Below are 18244 nucleotides of genomic sequence, written 5' to 3'. Positions count from 1 at the left end.
TTTTAATCACTTTCAGGTCGACCTCGACCGAGGGTCACGTGGTTTCTGGAAAACACTATCATAGACGATTCGTATACACACGAGCCAAACGACATTACGACAAACCACTTGTCGTTCCCGAACATTGGACGACAGCATCTGAACGCTCGACTGATCTGCCAGGCTTCCAACACAAACCTCACGCACGCGCAATCCGAGGTCATCGTTTTGGACGTCAACTGTGAGTACTGTTCGTTACTGTTATTGTTATGAATGTTAATTGCCTAATTATGGGATTTAGTTTTTGGTAAGTTCTCTAATGAACGAATAAAATTATTATTCTTATTTTTGTCATTGTTAATACTTCTGTTGCTGTTGTAATTTACTCGTGCTTGCATTACAATTGGCCGCCAGGCTATGAAGTTGTTAATAGTACGTGGATAAATGAGAAATGAATTATTATGATTACTGTTACTGCTGCTGCTACTACTACTACTACTACTACTACTACTACTACTACTACTACTACTACTACTACTACTACTACTACTATAACAACAACCTCCACCAATAAAAAGGGTAAGTTGTCCCTGTCTTTAACTAATAAATCACTTCGCCATGAAGGCGTATGGGGGAGCGGATGTATAGATCCACACTTTCTTGACCTCGACACTTGTTGGGGATGAGTGGTCAGCTTCACGGCCCGGCCGCTTTACCCACGGAGAAAGATCATCCGGTACCCATTGGATAGGTGGCTGGGTGGGCCACAGAGCCTCTCTGGGCGACGTGGAGATGAGGAAATTCTTGACTTTACCGGGACTCAAACTCCGACTCCTCGGTCGCTATCCCGGCTCCCTCAAACACCAACACCAAAACTGCTACTACATTCGAGATGACATGAATTGTCTTTTGTCTTCGTATTGTAACTTGTTTGGAGTAGATACTTCCATGGTAACGCAATAAGAGTGGGCCGATTCGTAGGAATTGCACAATCAACAAACGCGTTTTCCCAGAGATGGAAGGTTCACTGCGTAGCAACGGCCGCGGGTTAATGCATTCGCCGAGGGTGTCTTGAGATAGTCGCCGTTGAAGAGAGTTAGAACGCCAGAGTTAGCAGACCAGAGTTGGAAGAGTACAGTTAGAAGGTAGCCGCCGCAGAATGCGAGAAGTGATACTAATTGTACTTGGGTGTGTAAGAGTGAGCGTTCAATAAATATTCGCTAAATCCGAGACCCACGTGAAATTATTTGTCGCGCCTCATAGGCAACACGCGACAGCATGTACGCATTTTTGTTCCATTCTGTGAGCTTCCTTATTTTATATTAGCCTGGGGTTATGCATGTATGTAAATAATGTATTAAATTATTGTCGTCATTAATATCGTTATCTTTTCTTTTCGTTGCTGAGTTTTCTGATTTAAAACATATATTTCTTCTCGCTAGAAAGGAAACCAAACCAGTTACGTCCCCAAAATTTTGAATAATACTAGTATCTGTTACATCAAGTAATACAGTGCCCTTGCTTTCTACATTTTCCCTGCTACCTGCTGCTTACTGACTGGGAGACATCGTAGTAGTTATATTGGGAAGTTTGTTAGTGTACTCTCGGCTAGTTATTAGTGTACATAGGGAAGTAAAAGTGATTTGCACATCAGCTCTGTAATACAAGTTTCATGACAACTGCTACGGTCCCCTTTGGCATGGGGTTGGAATAAACAAATGAAAATCTCCACTCAGGGCACTGTTCCTAATACTTGATATAGGGATATCTGAGCGCAAATCGACTTCACCGTAAATAACCTATGGTACTTGCAATTCTCTAATTCGAAATATATTTAAAAACATAATGATCTTCTGTAGTATTAAATGAATATAAGTAAAAGAAAGAAATGTTAAACATGAAGAAAGCAGTCTTCTGGGATTTGGCACCGTGTATATGTGGTGTTAACCGACGTTTCGGAGGAACGTATCGCCTCCATCTTCAGGGTAGAAGAAAGAATATATAAGAAATCTGCAAAGCGAAGAGACCGTGAGAACCGGTAAAAGCAGACTGGAGTACCTCAGTACCTCAGTACTCTCTCTTAAATGACAATTTATTCCTCAGCAGCCTGTTCTCAAACGTAGAACATAGCTGAAAATGATTTAGAATAGAAGAAACTAACTTTTACATATTTTAGAATTCTTGAAGTAAAAGAGAAAATATTTACATGTGTAGAAGAAATTGATAAATATTCTCCTGGGTTGTTCTCTGATCTTCTGAGTTAAAAGCCGTACTAGTATATTCTAGCCTGTGCTAAAATCCAGATTTTATTTCGTAAAATTCTGAATGAAAACCAGCCGACGTGAATATGATACAGAGCTTAAAGCCTTTATGTTAGTATTGTGCAGTTTTACGTGTTCTCCCATCACTCCTTGTAAAGATCCCTGTTTATTATAAACACCTGGACAATCAGTGGCAACCTGCGTGGGTACATTCATCATATTTTTCAGGCACACGAAATTGCCTGTCATCACTGACTATATAAATATACTGTACCTTATGTGCGTATCATCACACAGATAATGCTATTGAGTGGCTTAGAGAACAAAGGTAGGCAGGAACCCGTTGTGTAACATTATGAAACGCCTCGCTCTTAAGGTGCGCTTTTCACGTCTTATGAGAAGAAAAAATCTCTAATATAGATAACATAGTGTTATGACATACTCATAAAGCATCCATTACAAGGAGTATAAAGGCCAGTTCTAAGATTCCATTATATAAACACTGACATTGGAAACAATCTCAGTGTCCAAATACAGTGACCTAAAGTATTCACTTTATCATTTTGCGCCTGCTTTTTGATGCAAATTCAAAAGTACTTTCTAAGTGAAGGAGCCGTGATAGCATAGTCGGTATAGCGACTGGACGACCGAGGGGTCGGATTTCGAGTCTCGGTAGGGGCAAGAATTTTCACTTCTCCACGTCGTCCCGACCTGCTCTGAGATCCACCCAGCCACCTATCCAATGGGTACCGGGGGCTCGTTCTCTGGGGGTAAAGCGGCCGGGGAGTGAAGCTGACGACTCACCTCAAACTAGTGCCGAGCTCAAGTAAATGTGGATCTATATATCTGCTCCCCCATACGTTTTCATGGCGTAGTGCTTAATTGTTAAGCACAAGAACAACTTTACCTTTGCCTTCTACTTCCTACATGTGCCCTGACCACTCTTTTCAGNAAAAACGCACACACACAAACTAAACATCCATGCCCTGAGTGGGATTCGAACCCACGATCCCGGCTTCCGAGCGAGCGAAGGCAGTGCATGCCAAACCACATTTAGACTATTCAAATTGTGCCTTAATGATAGGAACAGCCCCCAAAATTCAAACTGTGTACCATAAGAAGTGTCAGAAAACACCTTTCATTGCTGCAGGTGCAGTCTACATAATAGTAATCATTTAATACAAATGTATAGCCCATATTGTATTAAGGTTAATTGCTGCTTATTTATTCGCATTACTTCGTTTGATTCCCGTGTCAAAATAATCTGTATTACCTTGACTCAGAAATTCGGAGACACCGCATTCGAGTGCGTGTCTTCTATAATTTCTTCTTGTATCTAAGCAAATGCATTCATGAATGACTTTAGAGATTATGCAGTAGGATGACATTGAACCATAATATTATATTGTAGCATCCTGCTGCACTGCATTTAGTATGAAATGGTTTCACAGTCTCACGTGCAGCACGTCCTTCTATGAAACTTAATAAAAGTTACACACAACATATAGATTTTTACTCATTAGAAGTTATTCATTACATATTTCGAACTGTAAGGTCATCTACGGGTGTTTTAAAATTATAAATTATAAATTTTAAGAGGGACGCGCAACATGACGCAACAGACAGACCAGCCGGCCATTTCCAATATACATGCGCATGGAAGGAACCGCGCAGTAACGACCAAAAACCACGAAATGGAAGCAAAGCAGTTTCCTCATTTATAATTTTAAAACACCTGACGTCATAGGTCGAAATATATAGTGAATAACTTTTAACAAGTTAAAGTCTATGTTACGTAGATTCTAAAGGGTTCTGACGGTGGTGCATGACACGCAGAATTACTGGGTTTTGGGGCTTTTTCCATCGTTCGGAATTCTAGGTAATAGAGGACACGACGTTTCGGAAAATGGATCTGGTTTCGTCTTCAGGTGAGAATGGAAGACACCTACTAAGTTGGACCCCTTAGAAAGAACTAATCTCAATCACAGATCTAGTTTCCGAAACGTCGTGTCCTCTATTACCTAGAATTCCGCACGATGGAAAAAGTCCAAAAACCCAGTAATTCTGTCTATATTACGTGTAGAAATTTTAAAATGATTATCTTCTAGTAAGTTTTATAGAAACCCGTATGCTGCATGTGAGACTGTGAAACTAGAAGACTGAAACCAGTATGAACTCTAAATTATCTTTTGAATCTCGACTGTGGGAATATTAGCCCTCTCCTAATGACAAAATATGTGTTCACATGATATTTTTTTTTTGTGTTGAGAGTGAACGACTTTCTTGTCCTGTTACTACTAACAACACTTTTGTACTTGTGTTCATAATACGAGTATACCACGTTTTGTTTATTCTTCATCGAGGTGTTCCATGGTATTCATATATGAAACTGGTATATGTACTTAGAGACATAACTAAATAGAAGTCAAGTGGGATTTGTGGTGGACAAAGTGGCGTTGGGGCAGGTTTTCTCCGAGTACTACGGTTTCCCCTGCCAATCTTCATTCCACCAATTGCTCCACAATCACCCTCACCTATCATCTCTGGCTGGTACAGCAGGTCAGAAGTGGCCGCAGTACAAGGGACATAGTCCCACCCCACTAGCAATAACAAAAATAATACTCATTGAGCTGAGCCTTTCTTGAGGAGCCGCCATTCTACAGCTACTGAAGAATTTCCCAGCATTTTATGGAACCAGAAGGTTCATCACATTGTTCAAAAGAGCCCTCCACTGGTCTCTATCCTGAGCCAGATCAATCCAGTTCATACCGTCCCATCCTATTTCTCTAAGATCTCTTTTAATATTGTCCACCCACCCACGCCTTGGTCATCCCAGTGGTCTCTTTCCTTCTGACTTTCCCACCAATATCCTATATGCATTCCTCGTCTCCCCATTCCTCTACACGCCCTGCCCACGTTATCCTCCTTGACTTGGTAATTCTAATTATACTTGGAGAAGAGTACAAGTTAAGAAGCGCATATACGTACACATATTGGCGACAAAACATCAGTGTTTCTGTGGCAATGACGGCCTGATTCTGAAGTTCTTTCAATAATGAAGTCTGTTTGTAAATTAGTGAAAATTCTGTGCTTGTATGATGGAGTGTAGTCCGAATGAAACTGTAATTTGTTTTACTTTTCTAGTCTACATCATTTAGCCACGTTAATCCTTCAGAGAAAAGTTCCCCAAACTTCCCTATTGAGATGAAAGCAAACAAACTCCGTGTTTCTCTTTATTCTCAGTGAAGCCTGTCGCAGTTCACATCACGACGAAGGACAAACAAGTGTCTGCCGATAAACGTTACGATGTGGAGTGCAGATCCTCTGGGTCGCGACCAGAGGCCATCATTACGTGGTGGAAAAACAGTCGTCAGATAAAACGAGTCACCAAAAACGTAAGTTTCATCATTTGCAGTTTCTGTTATTTTTTTACAATGAAGTATTAATGTATCTGCCATATCCCTTCTGTCTTCCTATTTCGTTTTGGGATGAATTGCATAATCGTAATTGTGCGTTTCCATCATATTTTGAAGTTCTAAACTAAGATATTATTACAATATCTAGCCTTAATTGTTGTGTACCATGGTTGTTGTAATGCATTTTTAATTACAAACAACAGTCACACCATTGTAATAGACTGTGATTCAATTTACGCATTGCGACTTCATAAAGTGATCATCAGTTAATATAATTATAATGTAAAATGGTTAAAATTACGTACAAGTTGTCCTTGTGTTCCATGTGCATTATTTATTAAGAAGCTGTCATTCTTAAGAGATAAATTGTTGTCTAGCTCCCAGTATGAGAACCCTGAACTAATCGATTTTAAAATTCTGAAAACGAGAGTCTAAATGTACGTGTATATCGACTGAGTTAAGTTGTCATAACTTGTTAAAGCATTAAAGGCAGGTAATTTTTAGAAAAGCCGGTCACGGTAGCCGAGCAGGTTAAGGCATGCATTGTCTTCGCTCGCTCGGAAGCCGGGATCGTGCGTCTGTGCGTTTTTCTGTGTTTGTTTACAGGTAGAGGCCTTGCGACGAGCTGATCACCCGCCCAAGGAGTCCTACCGTATGTCTAAGACCTCGTAAACCGAAGTGAAACGTAGAGTTTCATGGAGGTAGGCCTGGGCCCAAATGAGGGTTGTAGCGTCAATGAAAAAAAAATGTTTAGAAATATTCCATATAACATATTTCTCATCCAGGAAGCTTCTAAACAGTTAGTAGATCAGTGAAGGGGGATATTTACAGTAGTAGAACGTGGGTTAAACGTACGATATATGGGTTCTCTCCGGAACTTACCGACGCTGATCCAGACAGATGCTGGACCTTGCTCGCTTACAATTTGTCATGGAGCGCTCACGTCTCGTGAGACGGGATAATCTCAGAGCAGGACTTGCGACGTAGGGATTTGCTCTGACCTCCCAGGCGTCTAGGGTGGATGGATATGAAGAAGAGTGTTTGTTAGCAACGAAGTTCTTAAACGCAGTTTATTTCAAATGTATTTGTACTGGTCATACATAAGGTGATGTAATTGTCTAGCATGTTGTATAATTCAACATAACATCTAAATTTAAAGAGAAATTACCTCATAACCACGAATTTGTGAAAAAAGAGGGACCAGCAGACTATGGCTTTTTCAGAGTTAACAGTAATAAGAGCCTTATCAGTGAAATTTGAAGATATTATTGCAATTAAAGTAAAATTAAGTAAAGAGTATGGAAGTCCAAGCTACCGTGATTGTTTTTAAGGGTCCAATTCGTTTTAGAATTCTTCGGAAATACTTGAAACAATAATTATGTTTAACAGGTTTGTGCTGGTTGAATTGCGCAAATAGTAATATTTTTTCTCAAGTCATGAAGGTTCCCAAAGTTCATTGATGTGAAGCATCAAGTAGCCTTAAACACTTCACCGTACCTCGTAAGAAAAATTATGGAAACTTGAGCCATTTAACGCGTTTATCAAACATTTCAGGCGTCTTCGACTTTATACACATAATCGCAGGTGTCCTTCGAATTATATCTCATTTGCTTTTGTTGTTTGAAATCTGTCATTTCCTTGAGAAACTTAGAATGACACACTCAAGGCCTTCCTTGTTAAGCCTGTGATTTCTCGAAATTAAATGGAGTTGGTATATGCCATGTATATTCGATACTTTTAATGACCTGTCATTTCGTTCATTTTTTAAGTGCCTTGATTCATTACGAATAACAAATTGTGACATATATATTTTCTATAAGTGATTACTTTAAATTAGCATTACCATAAAATGCAGGAATGAAGGAACAAATTACGTCTAGGTTGTCCTTATGCCTAATTAAATATCACACCATGAAGACATGTGGGGAAATGACTTTCCATTTGGTGCACATGTTGCAAACCTCGGATGTAAAATGAGTTGACTGGTCAGCTTGGATGGGATTGAGCCGGTTTAAGCTCACTTTGAAGAGGAGGAGAATTCTCCCTCTTCCGGATTTCCTGGGCTTCCATCCTACTTGTATGTCCTAATCACCATGCTGAGTTGAATACTTAGCCTCTAAAGGCGCGCCCACATTACTCGTGCTCGTGCGACCCGCTATGCTCGCGAGTAATGTGGGCGATATTACAAGTCACGAGACAAGCAAATTTTTAATTTTTAATTTAGAAACTATAGCCAATAAATTAAAATACGACTATGGCCTATACACACTACGAGTAAATATACGGATCCTCACGCGCCGAAGCCTGGCGAGCAACTGAAGGAGTAATGTGGACGCGCCATAAAGGACAAACTAATAATAAGAAACTATAAATATAATTACTCCTTAACAGGAACTCGCACGAAAGGCACAATTATTAAACGTTTCTTTTATATATAATTTTAAAAAGGCATGAAACACATGAACTGTGCTAGAAGTGCATTCTCAGGAACATTATGTATCTTATGATATTTAAAATAGTATGCCCGTAATACTTTCGAGTCTGTAAAAATTAATTGAAATTGCTTCGGAAGAAACCGTTAAAGACCAAGTAGGATTTTACATAATCCAGGCACAAGTTTTGAATTATTTACCATGAGAACAGGCAACATTTGAAGGCAGAAAATAACTTGCATCTGATTCTGGCATCCTTCGACATTTTCCTCTTACCCGAGTAAAGGATAAAGTACATTTTTATTGCTATAATTTTTTTTTTGGCGAATAACATTTTTATCCATATATACTATGTTGACTATTCACAGTGTAATATAATTTCAAAATTCCTTTATATAGCATAACAATTTTGTCGTAAGTATTTCTGTGCTTTCGGTAAAAGACAAAGATAAGGTAAAAATAATTTGTTGTTTTGTACAACAAAAGGTATGTTTTAAAACATATAAGAACTCAAGAGAGAAAAAAATAATTATATCTCTTTGTTGAAAAAATATGAGCTTGAAATATAAGGTTTACTGAATATGGTAACATACAGCAGAGGAATCCTAAATGCACATTTCTGAATACAACGAATAAGGCTGAAATAACACACACGAAATATAAAAAGATCCAAATCCGTTACAGTCAGATGAGCTTCCTGGAAACAGTACTGCAGTGGAATGTAACCCAAAAAGCGTAAGAATGAAGAATTTTATACTTCAGTCTCAATACGTAATAATAATTTGTTTAAATTTAAACTTACGATTATTTGTAGTACATACGTACTTAATACTGCAACTGGTACTACGTAAAATTTAATTTGATTACTATGAACAGCAAAGTATTATAGCGGTATATAAGACTTGAGGCTTTCACGACAGTGGCTATGAAGAATGCCGTCTTCTGGGATGTGACGCCGTGTAAATATTGCATAAGCAGACGTTTCGGAGGAACATAACTCCTCCAGTCTGAAGCCACTTGCTTACGCCGGTTCCTCGTTCGCTGATATTTTATTTTCTACCATGTAGATGGAGGCGGTACATTCCTCCAAAACGTTGGTGCATGCAATATCTACACGGCGTCACATCCCAGAACATAGCATTCTTCTATTATGGTGGTATTATGAAATTACCTTGAAGCGGCATTTCAACGAAATGTCACCATTAGTCTTGAGACCAGGCAGTGCTGACTTTATTTGTCCTCATGTAAATTTCAACAAAACAAAATTTAATATAATTATGTTACTAATTTGCCATTCATGTATTGCTTCAGATATGAGTTCTATTACTCTTTCTACTGTTGTAATTTACAGTGTAGCATTGTCTTATTTCTTGATTTGTTTTTTATTGTGTCTAAATTAACTAAAGGCAATGTAAAGCTATCCCTGCAACAGACCGTGAAGACCCATAGGGTTGTGAGATGTTGAGGCTCCCACATTTTCTCTAGACAATCGGTTCATAGATGGCGGTGAAGTTGTCAGCCTTACGCGCCGGCCGCCCTTTACCCCCAAGAATATTCCTGGTACTCATTTCTGTTAGAGACTAAGTCGACTCCATGACCATAGTGCGGCTGAAAGGTTTAGATAAATTGAAAAATGCAGTGACCTCATCGGTAATCTAACCCGTGACCTTCTGGCGTGTAGCGTAGTGCCTCAACCAACTACGCTACCGCATGCCCCCTTATAGATGGGGTAAGAAGTATAAAGAACAATACACGTATATCTTTCATATGTTAACTGATAGTTTCTAAGAGAACGAATTGAATATAGTGAAAGTTTATGGAACTGTGTTTGAATATTGACTGCGCTAACGTAACACCAGTGACAGTACAGTTTCTTCTGAAGACTTCTTCCCCTTTGCTGTCAGAGTGACTGCCTGTGTACAATCTGTCAGTGGCTTCTTTAGTTTCATCTCCTGGATTTCGTTGAACTTGTCAGAGAATGACCTATAATTTTTGGACTTTTATGGGCAGGGATTTTGTATAACTAGTGGCATTCGAATTGCAAATTTCGATCATTTTATACTTGGACCAGACAGATCAAGGTAAATCAGTAGTAAGTACGTAAGTATATAAGATTTGAGGTTTTCACGGCGGTGACTATGAAGAAAGCCGTCTTCTGGGATGTGGCTCCATGTGGATGTGAGTTTATTTCCAACATTAGTCTGCTTGCACCTGCTCTCACTGTTTCTTCGCTTGCGGAGTTTCTTATTTTTTCCTTATACCCTGAAGATGGACGCGATACGTTCATCCGAAACGTAGTTTAATACCATATCTACATGGCGCCACGTCACAGAAGACTGCTTTCTTCGGTAGGAAGTAGATTGAAATTTTCAGGGGATGATAGTTTTCTATACAATACGAATGTGCAAGCGACGCAAAAAAAAAATAAATTTATTTTCTTTGTGGTAATTACTTCCCACGCACATTTTGAAACATCTTGTGTCAGAGATAACGCGAAATATTAACAAATTAGCACAGTAAGTAATTAAGAATACGGGGGTTTAGGTTGTGACGACAAAATAACTAATGTAAAGACCGGCACAGTTGCGCTTTTACAGTTTGATAGGGTTAATGTTTTCGGAAAGTCTTTTCGCGCAACAGCCTATTCCATTTCTGTGTTTGCATGTTCAAGTCACGAACTACGCCTGGTGTGTTGGAGATTTTCTGTAATTCCAAGCAACATAAACACCAGCTTTCGCATTATATATGCTTCTCGCGGTTAAGTCCGGTAGAATAATGTTACTCCCGTAAAGCTCTCTGTGAAATTGCTGCTTACGTAAATGTAACATCTAGGATTTCCGGAGAATAACAGTGTAAATTCGCACACAGTATTGTTGAGATCCATATATCGAATTAACATACTTGATCCCGCGAACTATGATGGATCTGTTGTCCTTGGCAAATCACTTTAACACTCTTGTAACCCAATTGCAAAACAGGTATGGTGTAGGTATTATATACAGTGTACGATTACATGTAAATATTTGTGAAATTTGAGGGTCTAAAAAATAAAAAATAAGTAATAAATATATACTGTAATGAAGGACATAAATTTTCCATGTTATTTCTTTAGTAATTTCATATCATATTAACATTTAGATTCAGGTAATTCCACATACAAATATTGCAGAATTGTTATAAAAGTAATATCACTATAAATATTATACAACAGATATGGTTTCTCTTGCATTTTGTTAATGTTATTTAAGAAATGTCTGAGCACCCACAAGGGCAAGCATACCAGTGTGCATAAGCAGTAACATAGGAGATAAAGCGGCCTCCGTAGTCTAGAGGTAACGTTCCCACCTCATGACTCGTGGTACGCGGGTTCAAATACCCGGCGGAGGTCGTCGAATTTTTAAGGGCGGAAAAATTCAGGGAACAAGTCCTCCAGGAGGGACTTTAAGCCGTGGGTCCCGTGTCGTAGCTTTACGGCACGTAAAAGAACCTCATATCTCCAAAGGAGGTCAGCGAGCTAAATTCAAGGACATTTCCCGCCCAACAGTAGTCTCTAACGCCTCTGATAGATGGGGGAAGCATTATAGATACCGCCAAGCCAGTAGAGGCCGAACTCGCTGGCTCGGTCGGGACTGATGGACGCACCAATATCGGTAGGGTATAGAGACTGGTAGAATATCATAGAGGGAAGCACAATGGACCAATACTGGTCTCAGTGCGTGGGGAAACCCACCCTCTCCAATAACTAACTAACTAACTAACATAGGAGATAAATGAGTAGCATAAATAGACGTTCGTCGCTCTCAAAATCTTTAATCTACAACACATTTTATTCTCGTGTTTTAAATTAAGCATAAATATTCTTAACAGAAAAGAGTAAGTGATATTGGAATCCGTGACCGAATGACCCAAAAAAGAAAACAGTAAACCTTGTTTAAGCACTAATTGTATTGGACTCTTACAAAAACGTGTTAATTTTATACAAACACTGGGCTATGTAGATATCTCATTGATTGTGATTATATGTGTAAACTACCGTGACGTTAACTGAGACATATGGTTTTCCAACAGACAAGATCCGTGAAGGGATAATAGCCATGACCTTCACAAGTTTGCGTCTTCATACACGCCTAATGATTATCGCGCGCTTTTATTTGCATGTATTATCAGGCAGGTGCAAGATGTTGCTTAACAGTGTTCACTTTGCACTTTAGCTATATTTTGCTTTTATACAGACCTTGCGACCTTCCATGTGAAAGGCAGACTTCCAGGCTGTAATGTTTTGCGCCGTCACTGCAGGCAGCTGAGAACTATTCACAGACGTGAAAACATGCCAAGGTTTCATGCCTGTATTCATAAAATTAAAAAACTACGCCCCCTTTTTATTAGGTTACGTAGGAGTCATGAGCTCTCATGGATTGATTATACTATTGGAAGTGAAATGTTTACTTGCTGGAGAATTGCGTTGCTGCATACTTGGCTCAAGAAATAATGATCGCTTAATATATATATATATATATTTGGTCTACGGTTTTGAAACTGCTGAAATGGGCCGTTAAGTTCTTTCTAACCTAATTTATCTACTGAAAAATTAAAATTAATTTGTTATTCAGTTTCCCATCTTTTAATTCTTAAAATTTTCTCTCTCCCTACGGATTTGAATCCTCTTTGGTAACCTGATTGTCATTCAGTTTTATTGCCATATTTCTAAGAACCCACTGGTGATCCCTGTACCAAGGAAGCTCAGCCTGGCCCCACACATTTCCTTAAGCTGAAACAGTTCAGTTACTTTTAACTAATTTTTGTTTCTTAAGGAAGAAAGTAGGCTTCACCTGCTGAATCAGTCAACGGACATGTACGAAACGGAGTGTGTACGTTATGCAATCGCAGGCCACAAGCATTCTGAAGCTACTGAACTTCTTACAGGCGGTAATAACAATATGGCGGACGACGAAACTGTGGTGTAGGAGTGACGCTATCGCTGCTATGTTATAATCCTGAAATGATATATGCTGATGAATCTTCGACATATATGCAGCTGTTGTTTAAGGCACTCCTTTGTAGAATGTAGAAAAAAATATATCGAGGAGGGACTAATTTATTATTTATATTTCGCTTTGATGGACATAACTAGGTAACAGTTGGTGATCAGCAAATTAAACTGGATAGAGACCTATACAAAATATATGAAAAATGGATTGTAAGTCAAATAGTAAACATGATGTCAGTGCGAAATGTAACCTTGTGGTGAAATATTTCAATTACTTCTAATCCATCTTTCTTTCATATATAGGTTGAGGTTGTAGAATGTATGTAAGTTCTTAAGCTTTTCATTACGGTAAAATAAGACAATAACAACAATAATAATAAATATCCAAGGACTAGAAATCTATCCAGTGGGGAATGAGGCTTCACGAATTATGCCAGAAGCTCACTGTTCTTTAAGATTAATTTTAAATGTTCTCATTCTTTGCGGTTTAAATTATTGGCGTTATGTGGATTATCGGCCCAATTCATATCCTTGAATAATTCCGACAACTGTAGGCGAACAGCACGAAGCGTGAAGCTCTCATTGCGTGCGAACAATTTGTATTGGTCCCCCGGCAGTTAAAACACTAATTCAAAATTGATTTTCACCCACTTACTTATTCGATTATCTCTTGTGCATTTTTCGTCGTCTGCAAGCCATAGTCTAGTCTAAATGTTTTAAATTGATTTTAATAATTTTATATAATTTACTTCCGCAAATACTACATAAACACTGTTGACGTTTACAAAGATGCATTCCGTTTCCTGTAAGATCCGCGAAAATCATTGGGCCCCTTGCAGACGAAGGACAGATGGTCCTCGCGTCATGTCACATTGAATTACCAACAATTGTATTAATTTTCAGGCAATAAAAAATATAATGACAAGAATATGAAGCGTCCTGAATAGGAACATTTCACAGCTTTAGGCGAATTGCAGGTCGTTCCATTTCCTTCTTATGCAAAAACGAATTGTCCCACTTTCCAGTAATATTTTCCTCCCTCAACAACAGCAGTATTTGTTCTCTTCAACAGAAAGACCATTGACGTGCATCCTCATGCAGCTACAAGTAACATTCAATGCACGTGTTTCAGGAAGCGGGCTGTGTTATGCCGACACCCAATTTCCTTTTAGAAAGAACTAACAAAACGAACTCCGTGGCTTTAGTCCGCATTCGAAGTTACCGACCGAGCGACCACCGCTTGTCGGCGAAGTTAGTGCCAATTTAAAGACATTAAACTGAAGAAAGTAAAGGGAAGTGCATCTGAGCAGATCTATATATTTAGGTAAATAATGTCTTGTGTTTCTATGGTCATGTTTAAATATGTAGGTCTACTCATAACCACATGATCTCATGTCTCGTTTCCCGTGTGACGAGGGAGATCTCATTCCTGGCACTGTTTTCAGATATTCTGAGCTAGGTCATGATTCAACCCTGTCGATTTCTCGTTCGATTTCGCTGCTTCGTCATTTCCGAAACACCTGCCGTACTTCAGTGGAGGAATGAGTCATGCAAAATTAAACCTTGCAGAGCAGAAATGATGACGTCTCCTATTGACTCCTGTGTGAGGAGGGTCAGCTTTAAATACTCCAAACTGACACTTATCTGTTCACTGATCAGAAAATCAGTGGAATTGAATGCTGTAGGCAGTATTCGTTTTTCTTATGAGGATTGTATAAGCATTTTTCAGAGTAAATCAGAACCATTCGTATGACAGTGAAATGGGAATTTTGAGGTATAAATGATAGAAGGACAATGCCAAAATGGATCGTTAGATAAGCAGACCGTGAGGATGGGATGCTTACGAATAAGAACTCAAGAACACGATCAATGATTTGCTTCTTATGTTAGAAATGTAGGTCTAAATTTCTTTGTTCCATTACCACTGACGCAGACTGGTTCCTTGCGTTGCTGTATGAAGGGCGCAACCAGCATTTATACGTATATTGAGATTGTAACTTGCCCTTATGTCGAACACGGTGGCCGCTCGGTCTAAGGCATGAACTGTCTTCGCTCCCTCGGACGTTGGGATCGTGGGTTCGAATCCCACTCAAGGCATATATATGTGTGTGTACGTTTTTCTGCGTTTGTGTTCTGTGTTTTTAGAGGCCTTGCGACGAACTGATCTCCCGCCCAAGGAGTCCTTCCGTCTGTGTAAAAAAATTTCTAAACTGAAGAAAAAGCCAGGGCCCAACAAAGAGCTGTAGAGCCATTGATGAATGAATTAACTTGGCCTTATTTAACTATCAGGAGCTTTGGAATTTCATCTGACCTACCTCTAAGACATTGTCTAATGGTTATTTTTTGCCTCTGTGTTGACAGGTAACTTTATTTATCCTCTAATGCTAAATGGCGTCGCGGTTATGAACTGTGAGTGAGGGAGGCAGTAGTCGTTACCAGCTTTGAGGTCTTCACGCTGGTTCCTCGCTCCCTCATTTTTATACCCTGAAGATGGAGGCGATACATTCCTCCGAAATGTCGGTTTACACAATACCTGCACAGCGCACATCCCAGATGACGGCATTCTTCCGAGAGGAACATTGTTTGCTTCATATCTCGAAATTATACTGAAACGAATCTTACTGAACTCAGAGAAATGACTGTAACATAGTAAAGGGGAAATTATTTTCTGCGTTTTTTTGTTAATTACAAATGAAGACAATGGAAGATGTTACATTTGGTGGAGAGTTTATCAATATTAATAATGAGATTAAAAAAATAGTTGTTTAGAAAATTGCGTGCAGAGGCCGATATTGAAATTATATCTCTATTTGAGAGTTTCGAGTCTTGCATTCGCTTTCTGCTAAAAGTGAATTGTTCAGATTGAACGCGTTGAGCTTCGGTTTCTATTAGCAATTCTAATCGTTGATGTATTCTAATATAATATGTATTATCCCTAATAATCCGTTTTGTTACCCTATTTTTACCCTCTTTGAAACGGCGAAAAAGAATGATTTCCATAAATAAAATAATTTATTAAAAAAAAAATGGGCTTCATAAGAATTGCCCTAAATCGAGAAACTGTTTAGTGTAACACTTCTAATTATAATGATAATAATAATAGAGATGTAACAGTACTATGGAGTCAAGAAGTACAAACAGTTTCTGGCAATTAGGCCAGAAATAATACTATTGAAAATACCGAAGGTAAAATTGCATATTAATAGGCGTAACAACTCCCTTGGTCAGGAATATAATATAGAAGGAAGTAAAAGGTAAAGGTAAAGTTGTCCCTGTGTTTAATTAATTAAGCACTACGCCATGTAGACATAAAGGAAGAGGATATACCTCCACCATTCCTGACCTCAGTAATAGATGGAGGTGAGTGGTTAGCTTCACTCTCCGGCCCTTTTACCGCGATATCCATTGGATATGAGTTTCGGTGGGCTCCAGATCTGGTATAAACGCTATCGAGCAGAGACAAATCTCTTGCTCCTGCTAGGTATCGAACCCCGGCCGTAGCCCGTTGCTACACCGACTGATCTACTGTGGCTGTACTGCAGAAGGAGGCTGAAGATAAATTAAAACATAAAAACTTTATACAGAAATTCAGAGATTGTGGAATATGAAGTAGTTGGTCATTGGGGTGATATAGCCAAAGGATGAAAAGTATATCTGGAAGCAATTGCAGGAAAGCGCTCAATAGATTTCTTACAAAAATCAGCTTTACTGGGAACATCGCCTATAATGAGGAAAGTTCTCGAGTCTTGAAGCCTGAAAGAGAGGTAAACCCCACCACTGATTCAGGAGAAGAAGTGCTAGGAAGAAACCCTGCAATAAGAAGAGAAGAAAGAGGAGGAGCAGATGATGATGGTGATGATGATGATGATTTCAATGACAGCCGTAAGATATCCGTGGTTCCATGAGAATACCTTCTTCACTTGACAGTGTGGCACATCTGTACACCAGAAGAACATGCAGTTCCATCTGACAGAAAATACAAGTGAGGTTGGTTGCAGAATTTCCATTTAAAAGCACGTCTTCTAACTTGAGGCATAAGTGAAACTTTCTGCTGAACTTATTGTCTTCACATTTTCATTGTTCTCCTAAAATCCAGCTGTGTATTGATAACATTTTCCTTCGGCAAGATATAATTATGCCCTTGGTGTTAAATAAATGTGAATGATCATAACTTTATAATGATTTAAGTTCACCTGATTCTGTTAGGATTGCATTAAATTACGTCCTCCAAGGAGCATGCGCTGTCGTCTGCAGTCGAGTGCGAGAAGTGACGTGGTTTTGCATAGATTCTTGCGTCATGTATGTTAGTTTTTTTTTCTTTGCCGCTACAGCCCCAATTTAGACCGTGGTCTACCTCCATGAAACTCTCCGTTTCACTTCGGTGTACTGGATCTTGGACATTCGGCAGGACTCCTTGGGCCGGTGATCAGCTCGTCGCAAGGCCTCTACCTGTATACAAACACAGAAAAACGCACATGCACACACAAACACCAAACACTCGTGTCCTGCGTGGAATTCGAACCCACAATTCCAGCTTCAGAGCGAGCGAAGACAATACATGTCCTAGACCACTCGGCTACGGTGACCGGCAGTGTTTTATTTTTAGAGCAGTAAATTTTAAACATCTTCCGTTTTATACTTTATATCACCTTAGCACCAGCTTCGCTGTATAGTGCTGCGTTCTTGCTTCGTATTATGTAAACATTGGTTCGATTCTAGTATCGGAGGTCGGCTACCATAATCACTGTGTGGTCTTCCTCAATCCTTATAGGTATTGCATACGTGTACAAAGTTCGACAGAACTGAACAATGGACGCATAAGATGGTGTGTTGTTGTGTTCATTAGAGAAGTGAAGTTGAGAAAATGTGGAGAGGCTGAAATAGATTCTATTCTCAGGATACGGAGAGTCAACTTGTGCCTTTCCTTATTATTATATTGCTACAATAGACAAATTGCTGTAGGGTAAAAGGTATTATTCTGAGCTTAAAGTCTGCTTCCTTTGCTTAGGAGTTTCCTTCGGTAGGCGAGAATGTAACTTTACGTAGCTTACCGAAAATGTAAGGCTAAAGGGTTTCGAAAGAGCGAGAAAGGAGCGTGTGTGAATTATGAGCAAGCTTTTTGTTAATTCAAAGAGTTGGTGAGCTATAGTCGAGCTGTAGAAAGCGGGG

The 18244-nt window shown here is 39.2% G+C and overlaps 1 protein-coding gene across 2 annotated transcripts in view; it reads left to right on the top strand.

Annotated features, from left to right (window-relative positions):
• The window catches only part of LOC111870996 (hemicentin-2), a 536304-nt gene that overhangs the window by 412679 nt on the left and 105381 nt on the right, over window positions 1-18244 (top strand). For both annotated transcript variants that reach the window (XM_023863701.2, XM_023863702.2), the window contains exons 5-6: window positions 17-220; window positions 5484-5635. In XM_023863701.2, coding sequence (XP_023719469.1) covers window positions 17-220; window positions 5484-5635 — 356 coding nt within the window. The remainder of the gene's footprint in view (window positions 1-16; window positions 221-5483; window positions 5636-18244) is intronic.

The sequence above is a fragment of the Cryptotermes secundus genome, unplaced genomic scaffold (assembly GCF_002891405.2).
Source record: "Cryptotermes secundus unplaced genomic scaffold, Csec_1.0 scaffold1170, whole genome shotgun sequence".
Lineage (NCBI taxonomy): Eukaryota > Metazoa > Arthropoda > Insecta > Blattodea > Kalotermitidae > Cryptotermes > Cryptotermes secundus.
Note: the sequence above shows the minus strand (reverse complement) of the source record. Positions and strands in the feature narration are given on the sequence as shown.